This window comes from Podarcis vaucheri, assembly GCF_965113315.1.
Source record: "Podarcis vaucheri genome assembly, chromosome: 4".
NCBI lineage: Eukaryota > Metazoa > Chordata > Lepidosauria > Squamata > Lacertidae > Podarcis > Podarcis vaucheri.
In genome coordinates, this window is record NC_138762.1 from 4,061,927 (window position 1) to 4,083,806 (window position 21,880).

Below are 21,880 nucleotides of genomic sequence, written 5' to 3' on the forward strand. Positions count from 1 at the left end.
GATTGAAGCTTTCCTTGCTGGGCCGAATTGCGGCTGTAAAAATGAACGTTTTGCCAAAGATGTTGTTTTTGTTTCAAACCTTGCAGATCGTGGACAGAGTGGAATGTTTTAGAAAGTGGCAGAAGGATATTTCAAAGTTTGTTTGGCAGGGCAAAAAGCCCCGAATTAAGTTTAAAATACTAACTGATGCAAAAGAGAGAGGGGGGTTTGCCCTGCCAGACTTAAGGTTATACTACGAAGCTGCAGCCTTCTGCTGGATGAAAGATTGGATTTTATTAGAGAACACAGATGTCCTAGATCTGGAAGGCTTTAATAACTCGTTAGGCTGGCATGCGTATTTGTGGTATGGCAAGGTAAAAACACACGGAATGTTCAAAAACCATATTGTCAGGAAAGCAATTTTCATGGTCTGGATGAAATACAAAGACTTATTGGAAAGTAAGACCCCGAGGTGGTTGTCACCAATAGAGGCCAAGGCTCGGAAAAAACCCAATATGGAGGCCGGATTGCCGAAATATTGGGAAATAATAGAAAAAATCGGAGATAATTGGAGGTTGCAGAGCTTTGAAAAATTAAAGGATAAGGTGCAAGACTGGTTTCACTATGCCCAAATTAATGAGGTGGTTAAGCTGGACAAAAAAACAGGTTTCCAGGTGGAAAAATCGAAACTTGAGACAGAGTTGTTAGAACCAAAGACCAAGGTTTTATCGAGAATGTATAACTTGCTGCTTAAATGGAACACTCAGGATGAGACAGTTAAGTCAGCCATGATAAAGTGGGCTCAAGACATTGGGTACAACATTATGTCTGATGACTGGGAAAAGTTATGTACCACTGGTATTAAATTTACGGCATGTAATGCCTTGAAAGAAAATATTATGAAAATGATATATAGGTGGTACATGACACCAGTCAAGCTTGCAAAGATATACCATCTGTCCGATAATAAATGTTGGAAGTGTAAGGAGGCTGAAGGGACATTCTTTCACCTTTGGTGGACTTGTCCAAGAGTGAAGGCCTTCTGGGAAATGATCTATAATGAGTTAAAAAAGGTGTTTAAGTACACCTTTCCCAAGAAACCGGAGGCCTTCCTCTTGGGTATTGTCGGCCAAAAGGTGTTAAAGAAGGATAGAACGTTTTTTATGTATGCTACCACTGCAGCAAGAATTCTGATCGCCAAACATTGGAAGACTCAAGATTTACCCACACTGGAAGAGTGGCAAACGCAACTGATTGACTACATGGAGTTGGCCGAAATGACTGCCAGAATCCGAGACCTGGGAGAAGAAGCAATGGAGGAGGACTGGGAAAAATTCAAGAATTATTTGCAAAAATTTTATAAGTTGTATGAACTATAAAATGACGTATAATTTGAAACGCTAGCCCCAGCAATGAGAGCGCAATATTTATGAAATTGGAAAATAATATTGAAGGGATCAAAGTTTAAATGTTAAAAAGGATAATATAGTCTGTTTTTAGAGTAAATGGACAATAAGGGATTTAAACTTAAATTGTAATTGAAAGTATCAAAGAAACACATGAAACAAGGTTACAATTTGCTGATAAATTTATTATTAAGAATGCATTGTGCGGGAGATGTGGGGAAGTTCGATGGAAAGTTGAAATAAGCTGTTGAAGGGGTATGACCTTTTTTTATTTTCTTTTATATTTTTCTTTTTTTTTTCCTTTCTTCTTATGTCTTCTGTCTGTGTCTGAAAAAATGCAATAAAAACTATTAATAAAATAAAAACTAATAAAAAACTAATAAAAACTAATAAAAAAAGAGAGAATGTTAGCCGCTTGGAGACTCCTTCGGGTAGTGAGAAAGCGGGATATCAAATCCAAACGCTTCTTCTTCTTCTGTTAGATTCCTCCCTGATTACTGGACCGCAAGAACTGGGAGGACTCAGGGCATCATTCAGACTGACCCCCCACCAACCCACCACACTATTTTAGCTGGACTTTGGATGGGAGGGTGGGCTGATAGAAAAGAGGAGAGGGCCTTTTTGTACGGACCAACATGGCGGCAACCTGTGCTTTTTAGAGCTCCAGGGATTCCCTGATAGTCCTTGAGCTCCAATCCACATCCTTGGCTGACCCTAGGAAAAAGCAGGGAGGTTCATAGAATCATAGAATAGTAGTATTGGAAGTCCAACCCTCTGCAGTGCAGCAATCACAACTAAAGCATCCCTGACAGTTGGCGGCCTGACCATGGTTGAAAAGCCCCCAAGGGAGGAGAGTCTACCACCTTCTGAGAGAGTTCGTTCCACTGTCAAACAGCTCTTACTCTCAGAACGTTCTTCCTAAGGCTTAGTCCAAATCTTCTTTCTGGCCATTTGCACTTGGGCAAAAAAAATGAGAGGCACAAATACAAGATGGGTGACACCTGGCTTGAGAGCAGTACATGTGAAAAGGATCTAGGAGTCTTGGTTGACCACAAACTTGACATGAGCCAACAGTGTGACGCGGCAGCTAAAAAAGCCAATGCAATTCTGGGCTGCATCAATAGGAGTATAGCATCTAGATCAAGGGAAGTAATAGTGCCACTGTATTCTGCTCTGGTCAGACCTCACCTGGAGTACTGTGTCCAGTTCTGGGCACCACAATTCAAGAAGGACACTGACAAACTGGAACGTGTCCAGAGGAGGGCAACCAAAATGGTCAAAGGCCTGGAAACGATGCCTTATGAAGAACGGCTAAGGGAGCTGGGCATGTTTAGCCTGGAGAAGAGGAGGTTAAGGGGTGATATGATAGCCATGTTCAAATATATAAAAGGATGTCCCATAGAGGAGGGAGAAAGGTTGTTTTCTGCTGCTCCAGAGAAGCGGACACGGAGTAATGGATCCAAACTACAAGAAAGAAGATTCCACCTAAACATTAGGAAGAACTTCCTGACAGTAAGAGCTGTTCGACAGTGGAATTTGCTGCCAAGGAGTGTGGTGGAGTCTCCTACTTTGGAGGTCTTTAAGCAGAGGCTTGACAACCATATGTCAGGAGTGCTCTGATGGTGTTTCCTGCTTGGCAGGGGGTTGGACTCGATGGCCCTTGTGGTCTCTTCCAACTCTATGATTCTATGATGCTATGATGCTATGAATCTGTGTCCTCTCCTCTGGAGCAGCAGGAAACAGGCCTGCTCCACCTTCCATCTGACAGCCCTTCAGATATTTCAATAGTCTTGCCTCTCGTTTCTCTCCAGGATTCTCCTTCCCTGGTGGAATCTACACAAAGTTCTGAAAATGCTTTTTTTTAAAAAAGCGTTTAAAAAAATACATTGAATTTTCCATAAGGCTCACCATCACCATCTAGTGTCACATTGTATGTTGCACTTTGTTGTTGTTTAGTTGTGTCCGACTCTTCGTGACCCCATGGACCAGAGCATGCCAGGCACTCCTGGCTTCATATTGCACTTAAAACATTCTATTTGCAGCTGTAGAGCTGAGTCTCTTGTGTGACTTGCTGGTTGAGTTCAGCATTCCTCCCCTAAGAAATGTAGGAAACGGGAGGGGGTGAGGTGTAATCTGGATTGTGCTGGCCTTTTCTTAAGGCTGGTGTCTCCAAAGAGAGCAGAGAGCCACATCACTTGACACCAGCACAAACACATCAATTTGAGTTGAATTAATTTTATAATGAAATGATTTTAGAATGTTGTACTATTTTATTGTTGTTAGCTGCCCTGAGCCCAGCTTCGGCTGGGGAGGGTGGGATATAAATAAAATTTATTATTATTATTATTATTATTATTATTATTATTATTATTATTATTATTATTATTAATTTCCAGGACAATTCCTTCATGGAAATCACGTGAGGACACCCACCTAGAGCCAACATTTGAGAAATCTGTAAATAAATATCTAAATAAACTACTGGGGATTAACTGGGTCATGCAAACTGGAAGAACACTCCCCACTCCACCCGGAGCTTCCTGGACATGTGCAAGCATGAAAGATGTGCCATTTTGCTGGCCAGAGCCCCCTTCTCCTTTTGCGCCAAGTTGGAACCCCCCCCCCAAGCTTGTCCATTGCATGGCCAGTTCCCCAGTTCCCCAGCCCCACCCGGTCCCCTCAATCTTCCCACCACTCGCCCTGCCCTGGAGAAAGCAGGAGCTCTGATCTGGAGAGGGAGGGGGGAGAGAAAGAAAAATGGGGGTGGAAGGAGGGAGGGAGAATTCAGCAGACTTATTTTTGACTCTGGGAACAAAAATTGCTTTCTGGAAGGGGGGGTGGGGTGGCGGAGGACGGACCCAACACAGTGGGATAAACAGACCACATCCTTTCTCTGAGATGTTTCCATCTGGGGAGAAATGTAACTCGGAAGGAAAACAGCCTGGCTTGAGGGCATGCAAGATAATGTGCTTTGAAGGAAAAGAGGGGTAATTTGGAGTGTCTTTGCTTAACCCATAGATTTGAATCTCATGGTTTGCTTCTTGTTTTCCGGCTTCTGTGCGTCTTATTAGATCTGTGGCATAGATCTCTCAGTAGTCAGGAAAGAGTCAAGAAATCAAGGTGTGAACTTCTATTTCATATTACTGCTATTTTGCAAGCTGACTGACGTTTCCAGGCCTCTCCGTGTTCAGCACAGTGCTGGTCCAAACGGGAGCTTACTGGGGTCAGTGTCAAAACCCTACAAAACTGGGAGAGGCAATTTAACAGGTCTGCTTTGTTTGTAAGTTCGGGCCATGATGCTTCGCTAGAACCTAAAAAGCTGGAGATGTATATTTCTGGAAAGTGAGCTGAGGGGGTCCTACCCCTCCTGTGGCTGGAGGTGAAATCCACAAGGTCTGTGTATGAGAGAGGGAGGACAATAGCCAGTCAGTTTGAAATATGACCCTGGGGAAAAGAGAGGGGTCTTATTTGTCCTCAGCTAAAATCCAAGTAATGCCTTCCAGGACCCCATCCCACCACCAAAAACCTACTGGGGCAGCAGGATCTGCTGGAAGGTGAATGCTCTAAATTATACTCAACTTGAATACAGTAAAGGGACCCCTGACCATTAGGTCCAGTAGCGGACAACTCTGGGGTTGTGGCATTCATCTCGCTTTATTGGCCGAGGGAGCCAGTGTGCAGCTTCCAGGTCATGTGGCCAGCAGGACTAAGCCGCTTCTGGCGAACCAGAGAAGCACACGGAAACGCCATTTACCTTCCTGCCGGAGTGGTACCTATTTATCTACATGCACCTTGACGTGCTTTCGAACTGCTAGGTTGGCAGGAGCAGGGACCGAGCAACGGGAGCTCACCCTGTCACGGGGATTCGAACCGCAAACCTTCTGATCGGCAAGTCCTAAGCTCTGTGGTTTAACCCACAGCGCCTCCCGCGTCCCTTGTATACAGTATGTGTATTCAATGAACTTAATATCACAGAAAAGGCTGCAGTCTTCAGTGACCTTCGTTCCAAGGAAACTTAAAACAAGGTATACACACCCCACAAAATTACAATTACAGGGAAGGAGATTCTGACTCAATGTTAGGAAGAGTTTTCTGAGGGTAAGAGCTGTTTGACGGTGGAACAATCCCCCTTGGGAGGTTGTGGAGTCTTAAGCAGAGGTTGGGTGGCCATCTGCCATGGATACTTTAGCTGAGGTTCCTGCATTGCAGGGGGCTGGACTAGATGACCCTCGGGGTCCCCTCCACCTCTACACTTCCATGGCTGTCTAAGCCCCACCTTTACTGGCTCCTGGTTTTCAACGGAAACGGGTTTACTGACGTCTCTTGACATGAGACTCTCAGAATAGCCACAAACAGAGAGAAACAGACAGACAAAGCTCAGCTGCTGCTCTTTTTTGTTGATTTTACAATGTCTTTTTTTAAAAAAAACAACAACAACCACAGTCCCTATTTTGGAAAGGAATTAATACTTGGGACAGCACTGGATTATATATGTTTATTGGTTTCCTTTTGGAGGATGAGAGTCCAGACCAGTAAGCTGAGTTTTATTAACTGTTGCAACAGGGTCCCCACTCGCCACACGCAGGAGGCAACAGGTAATAAGGATCAGGTTCACTAGCTGCCTTGCTTCTCAATAGACTCAGGTTGGCCTCTCTTATTTTCTCCTTCTGATAGGGACTTAAGAACTTAAGGACTCTATATGGGCTCTTGGATACCCCAGAAGGGAAAAGGAGCAGTATTTTCCTTATAACAGTTGCCATCACAATGCTAATAAAAGAGTCTGGTGGCACCTTATATACCAACAAAATTTATTGTGCCAGAAGCTTTTTGTGGGCTTCGCTTTATGGGGAACGGCTATAGCTGGGTGGTGGAGCATCTGCCGTCCACGCAGAAGGTCTCAAGTTCCACCTGAAGGCACCCTGAAAGTCATCTAGCCCAACCCCCTGAAATGCATGCCCGGGAGAGCCAGCGTGGTGTAGTGGTTAAGAGTGGTAGACTTGTAATCTGGTGAACTGGGTTCGCGTCTCCGCTCCTCCACATGCAGCTGCTGGGTGACCTTGGGCCAGTCACACTTCTCTGAAGTCTCTCAGCCCCACTCACCTCACAGAGTGTTTGTTGTGGGGCAGGAAGGGAAAGGAGAATGTTAGCCGCTTTGAGACTCCTTCGGGTAGTGATAAAGCGGGATATCAAATCCAAACTCTTCTTCTTTTCTTCTTCTTCCTGCCTGACACCTTGATGAGCCACTGGCAGTTAATCTAGACCAGAGGTAGTCAACCGTCTTATACCTACCTCCCAATAATGCATTTTCTTCTCGATGGTAAAATTTCCTTACCACCCTCCCATACCCAAGAATCTCCTGATCATCTCCTGATGGTCTCTGCTGACTCTCCAGAGAGGAGGAGGCGTGTCCTGCCTATCTACTTATTCTGCCCAGCAACATATCTGTGTGTGTGAGAGAGAGTCAGTCAGTCAGTCAGTCAGTGTATCGGAGAGAGTGAGAGTGTTGGAGACCCTAGAGATAAGATTGCTGCTAAGTGCAGCTGCAGACTCTCAGTGTAGCATTGATTTATGCTTAGAATATTCAGCTCTGTGTATAGTTTTGTACCATAGTTGTAGTTACAGAATAAAAGGAAGATATTCTACAGAGCTGCTCTCCGAGTGGTTTATACTCTGCAAGACTCTGCAAAACTCTGCTGCACAACGACTGTAGTATTGAGACAGTGAATCCGGTGCTCTCAGCTCTGAGCTGTGAGTCCACAGCACTGTGACCTGTTCCTGCGAGAAAGGAGGTCTCTGGCGGTGCTTCCCAGCTCGCCTGGCCCAGTCGGGGTTAAGGGTGCATGAGTCCAGTTGGTGCACTGGCTCTCCAGGGCGATGCTGACAGTAACATGTGGTGTAGAACCCCCTACCACCCACCTGGAATCCTGAAATGCCCACTAGTGGGCAGTAGGGACCAGGTTGACTACCCCTGGTCTAGACAGTACTGAGACAAAAGAACCTATGGTTTAAGGCAGTTTCCCACGTTCTCTTTTATTCACTTCACCAGCTGCAGAAAGCACCAAGTGTGGTGCATTCTATGAATAATAATAATAATAATAATAATAATAATAATAATAATAATTTATTTGTACCCCTCCCATCTGGCCGGGTTTCCCCAGCCACTCTGGGCGGCTTCCATAGAAACCAAAAATACACTAAAATATCACACGTTAAAAAACTTCCCTGAACAGGGCTGCCCTCAGATGTCTTCTGAATGTCAGGTAGTTGTTTATCGCTTTGACATCTGATGGGAGGGCGTTCCACAGGGCGGGGGCCACTACCGAGAAGGCCCTCTGCCTGGTTCCATGTAGCTTTGCTTCTCGCAATGAGGGAACCGCCAGAAGGCCCTCGGAGCTGGACCTCAGCGTCCGGGCAGAACGATGGGGGTGGAGACGCTCCTTCAGGTATACTGGACCGAGGCTGTTTAGGGCTTTAAAGATCAGCACCAGCACTTTGAATTGTGCTCGGAAACGTACTGGGAGCCAATGCAGATCTTTCAAGACCGGTGTTATGTGGTCTCGGCGGCCGCCCCCAGTCACCAGTTTCCGAGTCACCTTCAAAGGTAGCCCCACGTAGGGCACATTGCAGTAGTCCAAGTGGGAGATGAAAACTTATTAATGCTGATTATGAACATCATTGGGTCACGCACTCCACAGTGGGTGGATGAGTCATGAAATCTGGAGGTTGTCTGCATTTCCGTTCTCATTTCCTTTCTGAAATTGCGAGTTTGATAAAATTCAGCTCTGAAGGCAAACTGAACTGAATCCTGTCACATCCCTATGCACATATCCTAATAATGTCTTCTTGGAACTAAGTCCTACTGATTTCAATATACCACAACCCTTTCCTATTCATAGAATTATGGAAAGGACCCCAGGGGTAATCTAGTCCAATGCTCTGAAATGCAGAAATCACAACTAGAGAAGCCCTGGCAGATGGCCAGCCAACCTTTGCTTATAAACCTCCAGTTTCCTGTCTTGGATGCTTTAGCAGAGATTCCAGCATTGCTGGGGTTGGACTAGATGACCCTTGGGGTCCCCTCCACCTCTACAGATCTATGGCTTCTGTAGGGGGAAAAAAAACTCCAGTGAAGGGGAATCCACTAGCTTCCAAGGAAGTCTGTTCCACTGCCATACAGCTCCCATCCTCAGAAAGTTCTTCCTAATATTTAGTCGGAATTTTCTATTCTGTCATTTGAACCCATTGGTTCAGGTTACAAGAAAGCACACATTTTCAGACTGCAGATTCAGCCAGCTGCCTTAGGCTTCAAACCTGTGTGCATTTACACAGAGGAGGAAGTTTCACAGAATGCAACTGGTTGAGCTGGAAGAAACCCAGAGGGTCACTCAGGGACCACAGCAAATGTGATTTACTGAACGCTTTTTATGCTCATCATCGGAAACTGATGGAATTCGGAAACACTCTGCTCATGACCCCGTTTCCCCTGCTCTTCTTCCAATTCAGTTTGACCAGAGACCTCCCTGGGCCACGGATCCTTCCTCCTCAGCGCCTGAGTTCTCTGCTTGTCAGCAACATGGTGCAACCTGCTGTGATCATCAGCAAGAGAGAACTGGGGCAGAGGCATACTGAAGCCCTTGTCTGCCTGTGTGCTCTTGGAAGGGGCTGGAGGAGGAGGAGGAGGAGAATATTTTATTTATACCCCACCCTCCCCAGCCAAGACCGGGCTCAGGGCAGCTAACACCAAATATAAAAACAATTGATTGAAATACTGCTGAAAAAACAAGATTAAAATACAACATCGAAACATTAAAACACAGCCTCAATTCAGTGGAAACTCAATCAAAAACTTTTTGGGGGATAAAAACGTCAAGTCTTCACCAAGGCTAAGAAGAAGAAGAAGAAGAAGAAGAAGAGGAGGAGGAGGAGGAGGAGTTTGGATTTAATATCCCACTTTTTCACTACCCTAAGGAGTCTCAGAGTGTCACAGAGCACATCCTGTGCATGAATAATAATAATAATAATAATAATAAAAATAAAATTTTATTTATATCCCTCCCTCCCCAGCCGAATAAGGTCCCTGGTTCAGTCTTCATCCTCATCTTTCATCGGAAAGGGATCCTCAGGCTGGGAAAGTGGCTCTGTCTGAAGAGCTGCTGCTGCTGTATGTCAGAACATGCCACACGGACCTCGGTGAGCTAGCTATATAAGGCAGCTTCAGTTCAACAGTTGAGCTTCTTGCAGGTCCCCCCCCCCCCCGTGGCAATGACAAACTGTCCCCAAGGGACCGGGCTTGAGAGTGTGCTATAATTCCAGCCTCCTCCCGCCTGTTCAGTTCTGCTAGTGGCTTTCGTTGCAAGGATTGGTCCACCTGGCCTCTGGTGCTAGAGGATGAGCCCCCTCCCAGAGTGACAAAGGTACGGGAAAGGTAGGCGATGCTTGCCTCTTGAATCTTAGGTGTGTTGCGAACCTGGGCTTTGTGTATCCCCCCCCCAAAAAAAAGTTGAGAATCCTTTCATCCTGTCTTGAGGCGTCTGCTCGCGATAAAAGGCACCGGAGCAGAAACAGGGAGATGTGATGTTTGTATGAGGCCAGACACTTGTATGGGGCTTTTTACCAAGATGAAATCAAGGAGAGGCTGGGAGAATAACTTCCTGGGGCTGGTTTGCAGGCTTCTTTTACGCAGAGGTTTCCCAAGAGTCAATTTGCTTGTCTGCACAGTCTCACGGGCTGCGTAAACACTGTACCGTTAAAACACATTTTGAAGCATATTTTGAAGGACATTTGAAGGCTCTTCTTATTTCCTCCCTCAAAGAATTGTGGGCACTGCAGTTTGCGCCTGCATTGATGGAAACCACAGGAGGGGAGAATGGTCTTGCGCTTGGATCCTGCTTGTGGTCTTCCCATAACAAGTATCTTTTTACAGATAGGTAGCCGTGTTGGTCTGCCATAGTCAAAATAAAAAAATTCCTTCCAGTAGCACCTTAAAGACCAACTAAGTTAGTTCTTGGTATGAGCTTTCGTGTGCATGCACACTTCTTCAGATACACTGAAACAGAAGTTGCCAGACCCTTCTATATAGTGAGAAGGTGGGGAGGGGTATTACTCAGAAGGGTGGTGAGAATGGGAGATTGGCAGATAGCTGAGATGAGCCTGTTGACGACTCTTAACGACTGCAATAGGTCTTCCAGGAAAAGGCAAGGGGTGAGAAGGTGAGAAATGGCTTAGTCATGTATAATGAGATAAGAATCCAATGTCTTTGTTCAGACCAGGATTGGTTTGAACATGACTAAGCCATTTCTCACCTTCTCACCCCTTGCCTTTTCCTGTAAGACCTATTACAGTCGTTAAGAGTCGTCAACAGGCTCATCTCAGCTATCTGCCAATCTCCCATTCCCACCACCCTTCTGAGTAATACCCCTCCCCACCTTCTCACTATATAGAAGGGTCTGGCAACTTCTGTTTCAGTGTATCTGAAGAAGTGTGCATGCACACGAAAGCTCATACCAAGAACTAACTTAGTTGGTCTTTAAGGTGCTACTGGAAGGAATTTTTTTATTTTAAGCATCTTTTTGCCACTGTGAGAACAGGATTCTGGACTAGACGGGCCATTGGCCTGATCACACAGGCTGCTCTTACGCTCAAAGGGTTTCTGGGAACTGTAGCTCTGTGCAAGGTGAACAAGAGAATTCTTTAAGGGACAGAACATGCTCCAAATGTGCTAAAGATATGGTGTGTACACTGCCTGCCCTCTATAAAAACCACAGCAACCTCCATGTATCCTAGTGTTCCACTCAAAGTATTGTTACGAAGGTTGCATTCCATGCCCTAATCTCTGCAGAGCGATAGCAAGATTCCGGGGGGGGGGGTCCAGAAGCTCACCCAGGATTGCGTTTCCACTGGGAAAATCAAGGCACTGTGAAGGCTAGAGTTTCTCTAAGAAACACTGTGTTGGCCCGAATATAAGCCGCACCTGCAAATAAGCCACACCTTTAAAATTCAAAGGGGAGGGGAGATGAAAAAAGACAATACCCGAATATAAGCCGCTCCCTTAAAATTGGGTTACAGGCTGAAAACTGCTGTGGTTAGTAGAATTGTAACTCCTAGTCAATTCAAGCCTTCGGTCTTGCAAGCCCGCAAAAGTTAACATAGAATTGCTAAAGCTGCAAATCGCTATTCAGTTGCTACAATTCCGCAGGCATTCAAGCTCGCAAATTGGCAATAAAACTTTTTTTTTTTGTTCTGTTTTACCGTACGTCTGTTTCAGCAGTGATATCGTAAAAGCCAATTTTTGTAAGGTCGCGAATTTAAGCCGCACTTTAACTTTTCATGGTTGGAATTTGGAATAAATGTGTGGCTGATATACTGGCCAATGCAGCATGGTTTATTTGGAATATATATTTATGCCAGAGGTTTTCAATGGGGGGGTGTAGAACATTATGCCCCTAGAGTGTCCCTCATCGCCCCCCTTCAGAAAGCTTAAGTCCAAAGCTAACCTAGGAAATTTGCATATGTCACAGTTCTGCAGATTGTATTTTCCCTTCATATCCCAGATATTATCTAAATGCTGCCATGTATTGATTTCTACCATTCACTGACAGACTCTGGTACCCAAGACCTATGACAATATTCTGCTCTGTATGAATGGAAGAAGTGCTGGGGAGACAGGGCTACATAATTTTCCCCCCTCTCACCCTTTCCATAACTCAGGGAGAAAGCACCATGAAAATGTGCAAACTTTGAGCCGCAGAAGCATTGTAGCATTGTTAAGATACCCCAAGGCTCATTGAGTCCAACTTCCTGCACGGCTCTGCTTTCCAGCTCCATGTTTTGAACTCAAGACAGACAACCCTGGTGCTTAGATGAGCCTTTGTGATTCTAGCGCCTTCCAGATGTTTTCGTCCCAGACCATTGCCCATGCTGGCTGCTGAATGAGATGGAAGCTATCGTCCAAAACATCTGGAGACATCAGGTTGGCAAAGGTTGACCTGGTTGTTTCGGTAACCTCTGAGTAGGACGTGTTAGGCTGCTGTTCTGGTGTCTTTGCAGTCATAGGTAGGAAAGAGCAGTGCTTTTTTCCTTTTAAAAAAATGTTTAGGGATACTCTCGTTTTGACTCAAGAAAATCACCATTTTATAGTCCAAATCGGGGAAAATAAATACAGCAAAATGGACAAAGGTACAAAGATTCACAAAATGTTTAGGGGTATGCATCCCCCCCCCCGAAAAAAAGGACTGAGAAAGGGTGTGGCCACAGCAACTGGGTCATTGGAGAAGAGAGGCTGACAGGCAGGCTGATCACACACATGGCGCCTTTTGCACATAATGCAGCAGCAGCACTGAATGCATCGTGAATCTAATGTTCTGCTCTTAAAGGTAAAGGTAAAGGGACCCCTGACCATTAGGTCCAGTCATGGCCGACTCTGGGGTTGCGGCGCTCATCTCACTTTATTGTCCGAGGGAGCTGGGGTACAGCTTCCGGGTCATGTGGCCAGCATGACTAAGCTGCTTCTGGCAAACCAGAGCAGCGCACGGAAATGCCGTTTACCTACCCGCTAGAGCGGTACCTATTTATCTACTTGCACTTTGACGTGCTTTCGAACTGCTAGGTTGGCAGGAGCAGGGACCGAGCAACGGGAGCTCACCCCGTTGCGGGGATTAGAACCGCGGCCTTCTGATTAGCAAGTCTAAACCACAGAGCCACCCGCATCCCTTCAATGTTCTGCTCTTAGTCGCCAGTATTTGCTAGTCAGAGAAGTTCACCACAACCAAGCATGGAGGTTGCATTTTAATTTGACTTGTGGTCATTAATAACTACTGCTTTTATGGCAGTTATTGATTTTATCCTGTCCTCTGATGTTCTTGTTGTTTTTGTTGTTAAAAATGGGAAGGTCCATAGCTCAGTGGTAGAGCATTTGCCTGGAAGCAGAAGTTCCTGGGTTCAATCCCTGGCATCTCCTAGTAGACGTGGGAGAGACTCCTGCCTGAAATCTGAGAGAGCCACTGCCAGTCAGTGTGGGAAATACTAAGCGAAATAGACAAATGTTCTGACTCAGTATAAGGTAGCTTCCTATGTTCCTAGTCATGGAATTGTAGAGTTGAGTGGGACCCCAAGGGTAATCTAGTCCAACCCCCTGCAATGCAGGAATCTACAACTAAAGACTCCCCAACAGATGGCCACCCAACTTCTGCTTCAAAACCTACAAGCAAGGAGAGTCCACCACCTCTTGTGGGAGTCTGTTCCACTGTCAAAAGGCTCTTACTCCTGAGATGTAGTCGGAATCTCCTTTCTTGTAACTTGAAACCATTGGTTCCGGTCCTACCCTTTGGAGCAGCAGAAGAGATGCTTACTCCATCTTCCATGTGACATCCCTTCAGCTATTTGAAGATGGCTATCGTGTGACCTCTCTGTATTCTCTTCCCCAGGCAAAACATAACCCCTAAGGGTTCCTCGTAAAATTTGTTTTCCTGATCCTTGGTTTGAAGAAAATGAGCTGTTCGTTTTTAATTCTGCTCTGCTTTGGGATTTTACTGACTGGCTTAAAACTGGACTAGAAATAAGTCAACTGGCAGGCCTGGGCATTACCCTCATTGTTCCTTCAACCCCTCCTAGCTAATGTTCATCCTATTACCCCTTGGAATTGACTCCCTCTGCTTGGCCACATAGGAATGGGGAGCTGCCATTCTGGTTTCATGGGCTCAAACCCACTTGACTCCTTCTCTCTCCTTCCCTTTCAGCTGTGTAGAACAACACAAGGGCATCGCACCAGACATGTCGTTGTCAGCCACCAACAGAACTCATGGCGACACCTTCTCGTTCATCTTGATGGGCCTGCCAGGCCTGGAAGGTGCCCACTTCTGGCTGGCCTTCCCCCTCTGCGCCATGTACCTTGTGGCTGTGGTGGGCAACTGCACCGTGGTGCTTGTCGTGAAGATGGAGCCAGCCCTCCACACGCCCATGTACTTCTTCCTCTGCATGCTGGCTGCCGTGGACCTGGCCCTCTCCACCTGCACCATGCCCAAACTCCTGTCCCTGTTCTGGTTTGATGCCAAGGAAATTGGCTACAGGACCTGCCTCCTCCAGATGTTCTTCATCCACTCTCTGTCCGGAGTGGAGTCCACCATCCTCCTGGCCATGGCAGTGGATCGCTATGTGGCCATCTGCCACCCTCTGCAGCATTCCTCCATCCTCACCAACGCAGTGACGGTGAAAGTGGGCTTGGTGGCCGTGGTGAGAGGTGTCCTCTTCTTCCTTCCTCTGCCCTTTCTGATCAGCCGCCTGCACTTCTGCGGCTCCACCAACCTCACCCATTCCTACTGCCTCCACCAAGATGTCATGCACCTGGCTTCGAGCAACAGCACCACACCCAATGTTGTGTATGGCTTGGCTGCCATTCTCCTGGTGATGGGTCTCGATTCTCTGCTCATCTTTGTCTCCTACGTGATGATCATTAAGACTGTCTTGCAGCTGAAGTCAAAGGAAGAGCGCCTCCGGGCTTCTGGGACCTGTGTGGCCCATGTGTGTGTTGTCTTGTCCTTCTACGTGCCCCTGATTGGGCTGTCTGTGGTGCACAGGTTTGGGAGAGACCTTCCTGTGCTGGTTCAAATCACAATGGGCAACGTCTACCTCTTGGTGCCTCCAGTGCTCAACCCCATTGTCTATGGAGCCAGGACCAAGGAGATTCGGAAACGGGCATTGAGGATAATGAGGATAGGGAGTGAGGGAGGTTCTCATTGACCCAGAATTTTCTTTAGAACAGATTATCCTAGAGTTATTTCACCAACAGCTCATCTGTACAGCTGTGCTTGGTCAACCTTTAAGATCACAGTCCTTGTTAGACAAATCAGGCAGAACAAAGCTCCAAGCCACTGTAAATCAATGGCCATGTGTCCTTCCAGGCAGCTCTCAGTAGCTGCAAGACCCTTGTAGCCATGCTTCTTCTGTAGTTGCCACACCATTTCCTGGAGACTGAAGCGCATACCTGAAGGATCTGTCCTCTACCCAACTGATCACTGAGCTCCGTGGACAAGGGCCTCCTGCAGAAAGAAGCCCCCAAAAAGGTGTTTCTTAGTGACCTACCTCGGTGTTATTCAGGGATGTGTAACAAAAGGGTTGTCAACCACTATGTAGGTGATATATGCTTTGGAATTTATTGTGCAGAATAGGAAATCTCCTAAACCCACTTATACTCATTGTTGCTTGTGAGGTGGCTATAGAGAGCTTCATGCTCCTGGAAAGGCAAGGTGGAGGAGGACTCTCCCTGTAGGTGACAGAAATGGGTCCCTTGAGAGACCCTCCCTCCCTCCCTCCCTCTCTGTCTCTCTCCCACTTTCCTCATACTGTTGATAATAAATTGAAAAATGCATGATGGGTTTATTCCATAATTTTAAACAAACCGAAGTATAATTAACTTTTGGCAAACTGAATTGGGCCTCTGGAAATATTGTATGCACATTTGTTCCTACCTTTCTGGAAACTTGTTGTGTGGTGAATAAAAACTACCTTTTAGATTACATCTATCTGCGTTGCCTCTTTAGGAGACTTGAATCCCCACATACACTTCAGAGGAAGCCTATCGGGGAAAGCTGTAGTGATGGTCACCAACAGGGGTAGCTTCGAACAAGGATTAGACAAATTTGTGGAGGAGGCTTTCAATGACATTATACCGTAAAGGGTTGGACTCTACAGTCCCTTGATTCCATGTGCAAAACAGCCTCAGCATAAAAGAAATGTCTGTATGTTTTAGATTAGGGCAGATCCTTCAGTTTGGAATCCGTAGCTGGTTTCTCAGAGGTAACAAATTGGCCCCCAGGGACTGGGCTGTCTACAAATGCATCTCCTTTGCACAGCTGTGTTGGCTGTGTGAGGTTGTGCAGGCAGGGTTCACACAGCGACTGCTGCTGCAGAGCGTTCTCTCGAAGGTATGTTGAGGGGGGTTTCTCCTTGGTACTAGAATCATAGAAGTATAGGATCATAGAGTCAAAGAGTTGGAAGGGACCCTGAGCATCATCCCATCCAACCTCTTGCAGGGCAGGAATAGGCAGCTGTTCAATACGATACGATATGATACTATAGTCTTTATTGTCATTGTCCCATACAGAACAACGAAATTGAAAAAATCTACATCAGACATTCAAAAACCAACAAGCCTGCTATCCCAGCTATCCCCGCCTGGTTAACCCCCTAAAAACTCTGATACCCCATAATTAAATACAATATACTCCCATAGAGACTACCTTACACTGTGTTTAAAACCAAAATCGCATTTGGGTGGAAACTGTTTCGCAGGTGGCTAGTCCTGGTCTTTAGAACCCTGTACCTTCTTCCAGAAGGCAGAAGCTGAAAGAGATCATTTCTGGGGTGCGCACTATCCTGCGCTATCTCTGCAGCTTTCTTATGGCACCTGGAAGCGTAGATCTGACCCAAGGTGGGAAGAGTGCACCCAATTATTCTCTCCGCAGTCTTTACAACCCTGGACAGCCTTGTTTTTCCCCTGACCGTGGGGATCAAACCTGCAACCTTGGTGTTATCAGCACCAGACTCTAACCAACTGATCCATCCAACCCCACCTGGAACCCTCTCCTGCTTAGTCCGAAGATGGGCATTTTATTTGTATTAAATATATTTATATTATATCAGTTGCTGGGAACCACAAGAGGGTTCCTGTGCTGGGATCCTGCTTGCTGGTTTCTCACAGGGATCTGGTTGGCCACTGGGAGAAGAGGATGCTACAGCAGATGGATCATTGCCCTGATCCAGCAGCCAGGCCTGTGGGCAATGTTGAATAGCACTGTTGCTGACCACAATAGACTTCTTTTGACAAGCCATTCTAAAACTCGTTCTATTAGATTTCAGGCACTGAGGGAAAGTTCATCAAGCAGAAGAGCTGGTTCGGTGCTTCTGGGAATGGCTATTGCAGGCTCCTGTTGCCAATGGCCAAGCTTGCCTCTTTTTAACAAAACCAACAAAAATGCTCTGCTGCGTTTCTTGTTCCCAATAATGAGCCCTCAAGAGTCTTAGAATGGTTCTTTACTCGGATTCCATTTGGTGGGTCCTCAAGACCCCAAGGAGAAAAAGGTCTTCTTCATCCTCACAAGGCCCCTTATGCACCAGGTGGGGCGGGGAGTGGACCGGCAGGTACAATCCAAGACAACCGCTGGTGGACGCACAGTGTCCCAAGCTCACTCAACCTTTATGTGCAGCAGTGACCACTGTCCATGGTCTGTGGCCACGTTGCTCCTCTCCAGATGCTCCTGGAGTTGTGGGGTGTATCTACCTGAAGACACAAATCGTTTCTAATCTGCACAACTTGCAGACTTAGCATATAGAATAAGAGAACAAGAAGAACATGTGTTTAGAGAAGATTGGAAAACCTTTATTGAATATATGGGGAATAATTGTATACAGCTGAAAACGTTGGCAGCATTAAGATCAATTCAATAGTGTAAATAGCTTTTGATGGATGCAATCATGGAAAACTGATTGGTATAGTTTTTGTAGAATATGCAGGGGTTTAAGATATGTAAAATGAACCATGAAAGAGAAGAAGGGAAGTCATTCATATCTTAAGGATGTAAAATGAGTATTTGAAATTGTAAAACTGAAAATTTAATAAAAATTATTAAAAAGTCACAAATTGTTTCTCAAACTGTCTTGCCCTAATGCCCAACACATCAGGCCTAAACAACGAGTCCTGCTGGTTAAGATGCATTATGTGATCAGTAAAGGCTACAATGGGGGGGGGGAGAGTGACAGAGAAAGAGAGAGACAGATGCTGCCTCATGGCTTACAATTAGAGACAGGAGGGCATTTTGGTTTCATGGAATAAAACCCAGTTTGGCATTGTGAATCTACCCTCTCCTTCTCTTTCAGGTGAGTAGCACTCACAGGGCTTCAAGCCAATCATGTCATTGTCAGCCACCAACAGAACTCATGGCGACTCCTTCTCATTCATCTTGATGGGTCTACCTGGCCTGGAAGGTGCCCAGTTCTGGCTGGCCTTCCCCCTCTGCGCCATGTACCTTGTGGCCGTGGTGGGCAACTGCACGGTGGTGCTTGTCGTGAAGGCGGAGCCAGCCCTCCACACGCCCATGTACTTCTTCCTCTGCATGCTGGCTGCCGTGGACCTAGTTCTCTCCACCTGCACCATGCCCAAACTCCTCGCCTTCTTTTGGTTTGATGCCAATGAGATCAGCTATGGGAGTTGCCTTCTCCAGATGTTCTTCATCCACACTCTTTCAGGCATTGAGTCCACCATCCTCTTGGCCATGGCTGTGGATCGCTATGTGGCCATATGCCATCCCCTGCAGCATTCCTCCATCCTCACCAACGCAGTGACAGCTAAAGTGGGCTTGGTGGCCGTGGTGAGAGGAGTCGTCTTCTTCCTCCCTCCTCCATTGCTGATCATTCGCCTGTACTTCTGCGGCTCCACTGTCCTCACACATTCCTATTGTGTTCACCAAGATGTGATGCACCTGGCTTGTGGGGACAGAATGCCCAACATTGTATATGGCTTGACTGCTATTCTCCTGGTGATGGGCCTTGATTCTTTGCTCATCTTTGTCTCCTATTTGATGATCATTAAGACCGTCCTGCAGCTGAGATCAAAGGAAGAGCGCCTCCGGGCTTCTGGGACCTGTGTGGCCCATGTGTGTGTTGTCTTGTCCTTCTACGTGCCCCTGATTGGGCTGTCTGTGGTGCACAGGTTTGGGAGAGACCTTCCTGTGCTGGTTCATGTCACAATGGGCAATGTCTACCTCTTGGTGCCTCCAGTGCTCAACCCCATTGTCTATGGAGCCAGGACCAAGGAGATACGAGAAAGGGCATTGAGGATAATGAGGATAGGGAGGGAGGGAGGCCCTCATTGACCCAGATATATATATTTTTAGAACAGATTATCCTAGAATATTCCACTTAGCAGTGTATCTAGACAGATGTTCTTGGTCAACCTTTAAGATCATGGTTCTCATTAGACAAACTGTGCACTGATCTGCTGTATCTCTAAGCCTCCCATAAGCCAATAGCCATGTGTCCTTCCAGGCGGCTCTCAGGATCTGCAAGACCCTGGTAGCCATCTTTGCTGTGTGGTTGCCGCACCATTTCCTGGAGACTGAAGCTCGCACCTGATAGAACATCTCAGCGCTCATACACCCAACCAATTACTGTGCTTTGCGGGTGAGGGCCTCCTGCAGAAATCATCTTATCAAGAGGTCCACCCCACACATTGAAGGAATCGGACCTTTAGTGTGGTGACGCCTTTGGATATCCCTGCCCTATATATGAGGCAGGCACCATCTCTGTTAAGACCTTCCTCTTCCATCAAGCATTTTAAATCTGCATCTGTATTGGAATTCTTTTAAATATTACCGTATGTTATTGTTCTCTTGTTGTATGCTGCCCTGAGCTCCTTTGGGAGGAAGGTTGCGATATAGATTTAATAAATAAATTAAACAAAATTAATACCACATCCAGGCTGCACTCAGGCTGTACCCCCACCGCTGTGTTACATCACTCCGGTGTCAAGACATCCCAAAACACAACATACGTTGGGTAGGAATTTCCTCCCTTTTGGTGTTTAAGGTGTTTTTTGCTATTGTTTTTAGGCCAGCTCCTGAAGAGGCAAAGAATCGTAAGAAAAAATGTCACTTCCTGACAAAAATGACCATATTTTCTTCTGTGTGTTGACAAGCATTCTGCCCCTCTGAGTTTTGGGTCATCTCCACCTGGGGAAATTGTGTGGCTGTTCCATTCTGTTAGATTTTCTGAGCTCAGGGTGACTGGGGAGAAAGTTAAACAGGGGAAGAAAGCATTGAGGAGGGAATGCTGTGATCACAATATTGTGCAGATGCCCCACAAAAAATGGGTCAACAAAGTGTGGGTGGTCCCAAGTAGCTGCTCATTGTAGAAGCAAATGGATTAGGTTTTTAGTTTTTTTGCTATCTGCATTTCAACCGATTAGTTTTTTTTTGCATTGTTTAAATTCCATTATGAATTACTATTTAACTATTATACTATATTTGTTTTTAGAGCGTTTGTGTTTGAGCCGAGCTTGCTCTAATTTTTGTAAGCTGCCATGAGTCCCAGTTCTGGGGGAAAGGCAGATAAATAATATAACAAATAAATACAGTAACAGCAGTACCCACCGAAGGGAGTTTCTTAGGAACCAATCTCAGTGTTATACAGGGATGTCTGAGAAAAGGGTTATCAGCCACTGTGTTGGTGATAAATGATACAGAATTCACTACACAAAACAGGAAATCTATTTGTATCTCTCCTGAACTCGCCCTTACTCATCTTTGTTTGTGAGGCAGGCTAGAGAAAGTTTCATGCTCAGGAAGAACAAGGATATAGTCTGAATGCTTCACCTGTAGCTCTATAAATCACTTAATGTGTCAAAACGAAGGGAAGTCATTAAAATTGCAGTTGCTGTATAAGGGATTGTTCGTTGACTGGAAATCAGTAACATTTTGGAATGCAGAAATAAAGTAAATCGTCAAAAGATCAATTCTAGCACCTAAATTGTATAATTTGGCATCTGAATGATTGGTATTAGTAATTGTATTATAATTTGGTATTGTTATAATGAGGCTTTTATTGGATTGTTGTAATTGATAACTAATAAAAAATATCCAAAAGAAAAAAGAGAAAGAGAAAGTTTCATGCTCCAGGAAAGGCAAGGTGGAGAAGGACTCTCTCGGTGGCAGAAAAGGGTCCCTCAGAAGACTATCTCCCTTAGAAGACATCTGAAGGCAGCCCTGTTCAGGGAAGTTTTTAATGACTGATGTTTTAATGTATATTTTTAATCTTTTGCTGGAATAAATTATCATTCTCATTCTCATTATCCTCATCCTCATTTCTCCGCCATTTCCCTCATACTGTGGATATTATTTTGAAAAACACACGATGGGTTTCTTCCATAATTTAAAACAAACCCAAGTGTAATTTACTTTTGGCAGACTAAATGGGTGTTAGTATCTTGGCTCACAGGCAGAGGTACCTGGCCTCCCCCGAGGCAATTGAGCGAGATACTGTGTTTACCATCCGTCTGCAACTGCCGGCAGGCTAGGTAAACAAACCCGGGGATTCTTCTCATTAGACGTGAGAAAGAACACACCCTCTGCTTTCCTCTTCTTGTCTCCCTCCCTGCATTCCCCCAGGGAGGGGAAATGAGACAGACAGGAGTCCTTTTTACATGTTTTATTCCTGTCACTCAGCAGTACATAGAAATGCGACTGCTCCCTTCAGTCTCCATCAGAAGAGACTCACTCCTCCCCTGTACTTCCAGCACAGGTCACATGACACTGTGAGCTAACATCCGGTGCTCAGTACAGAAAATAGGCTCCACCTTTTCTCCAACAGTACAGTGAGAAACCACAACATCCTGTTTTGCATTCAAGCCATCTGGAGCTGGCTTTTGCCTTGGTGCATTTTCCCAACATCAGGCCCCTGGGAATACGGTGTGCAGATTTGTTCCCCTCTTTCTGGAAACCTGTCACAAG

The 21,880-nt window shown here is 45.8% G+C and overlaps 3 protein-coding genes across 4 annotated transcripts in view; 2 read left to right on the forward strand and 1 right to left on the reverse strand.

The window, feature by feature from the left end:
* Window positions 1-21,880, reverse strand: part of LOC309530363 (uncharacterized protein) — a 215,866-nt gene that overhangs the window by 26,378 nt on the left and 167,608 nt on the right. The gene's annotated exons all lie outside the window — the stretch shown is intronic.
* LOC309530505 (olfactory receptor 51E2-like) lies at window positions 9,726-15,619 on the forward strand. Its single transcript, XM_082219530.1, has 2 exons — window positions 9,726-9,799; window positions 14,120-15,619. The coding sequence occupies exon 2, from the start codon at window positions 14,154-14,156 to the stop codon at window positions 15,117-15,119; it is 966 nt and encodes a 321-aa protein (XP_082075656.1). The 5' UTR covers window positions 9,726-9,799; window positions 14,120-14,153; the 3' UTR covers window positions 15,120-15,619.
* Window positions 18,287-19,249, forward strand: LOC309530510 (olfactory receptor 51E2-like; the record flags this gene model as incomplete). The annotated part of the gene is made up of 1 exon (XM_082219534.1): window positions 18,287-19,249. One exon carries the CDS (start codon window positions 18,287-18,289, stop codon window positions 19,247-19,249), a length of 963 nt encoding a protein of 320 aa, XP_082075660.1.

Excerpts from the sequence above, each read along its gene's own strand:
- LOC309530505 (XM_082219530.1), top strand. The coding sequence starts at position 14,154 with ATGTCGTTGTCAGCCACCAACAGAACTCATGGCGACACCTTCTCGTTC.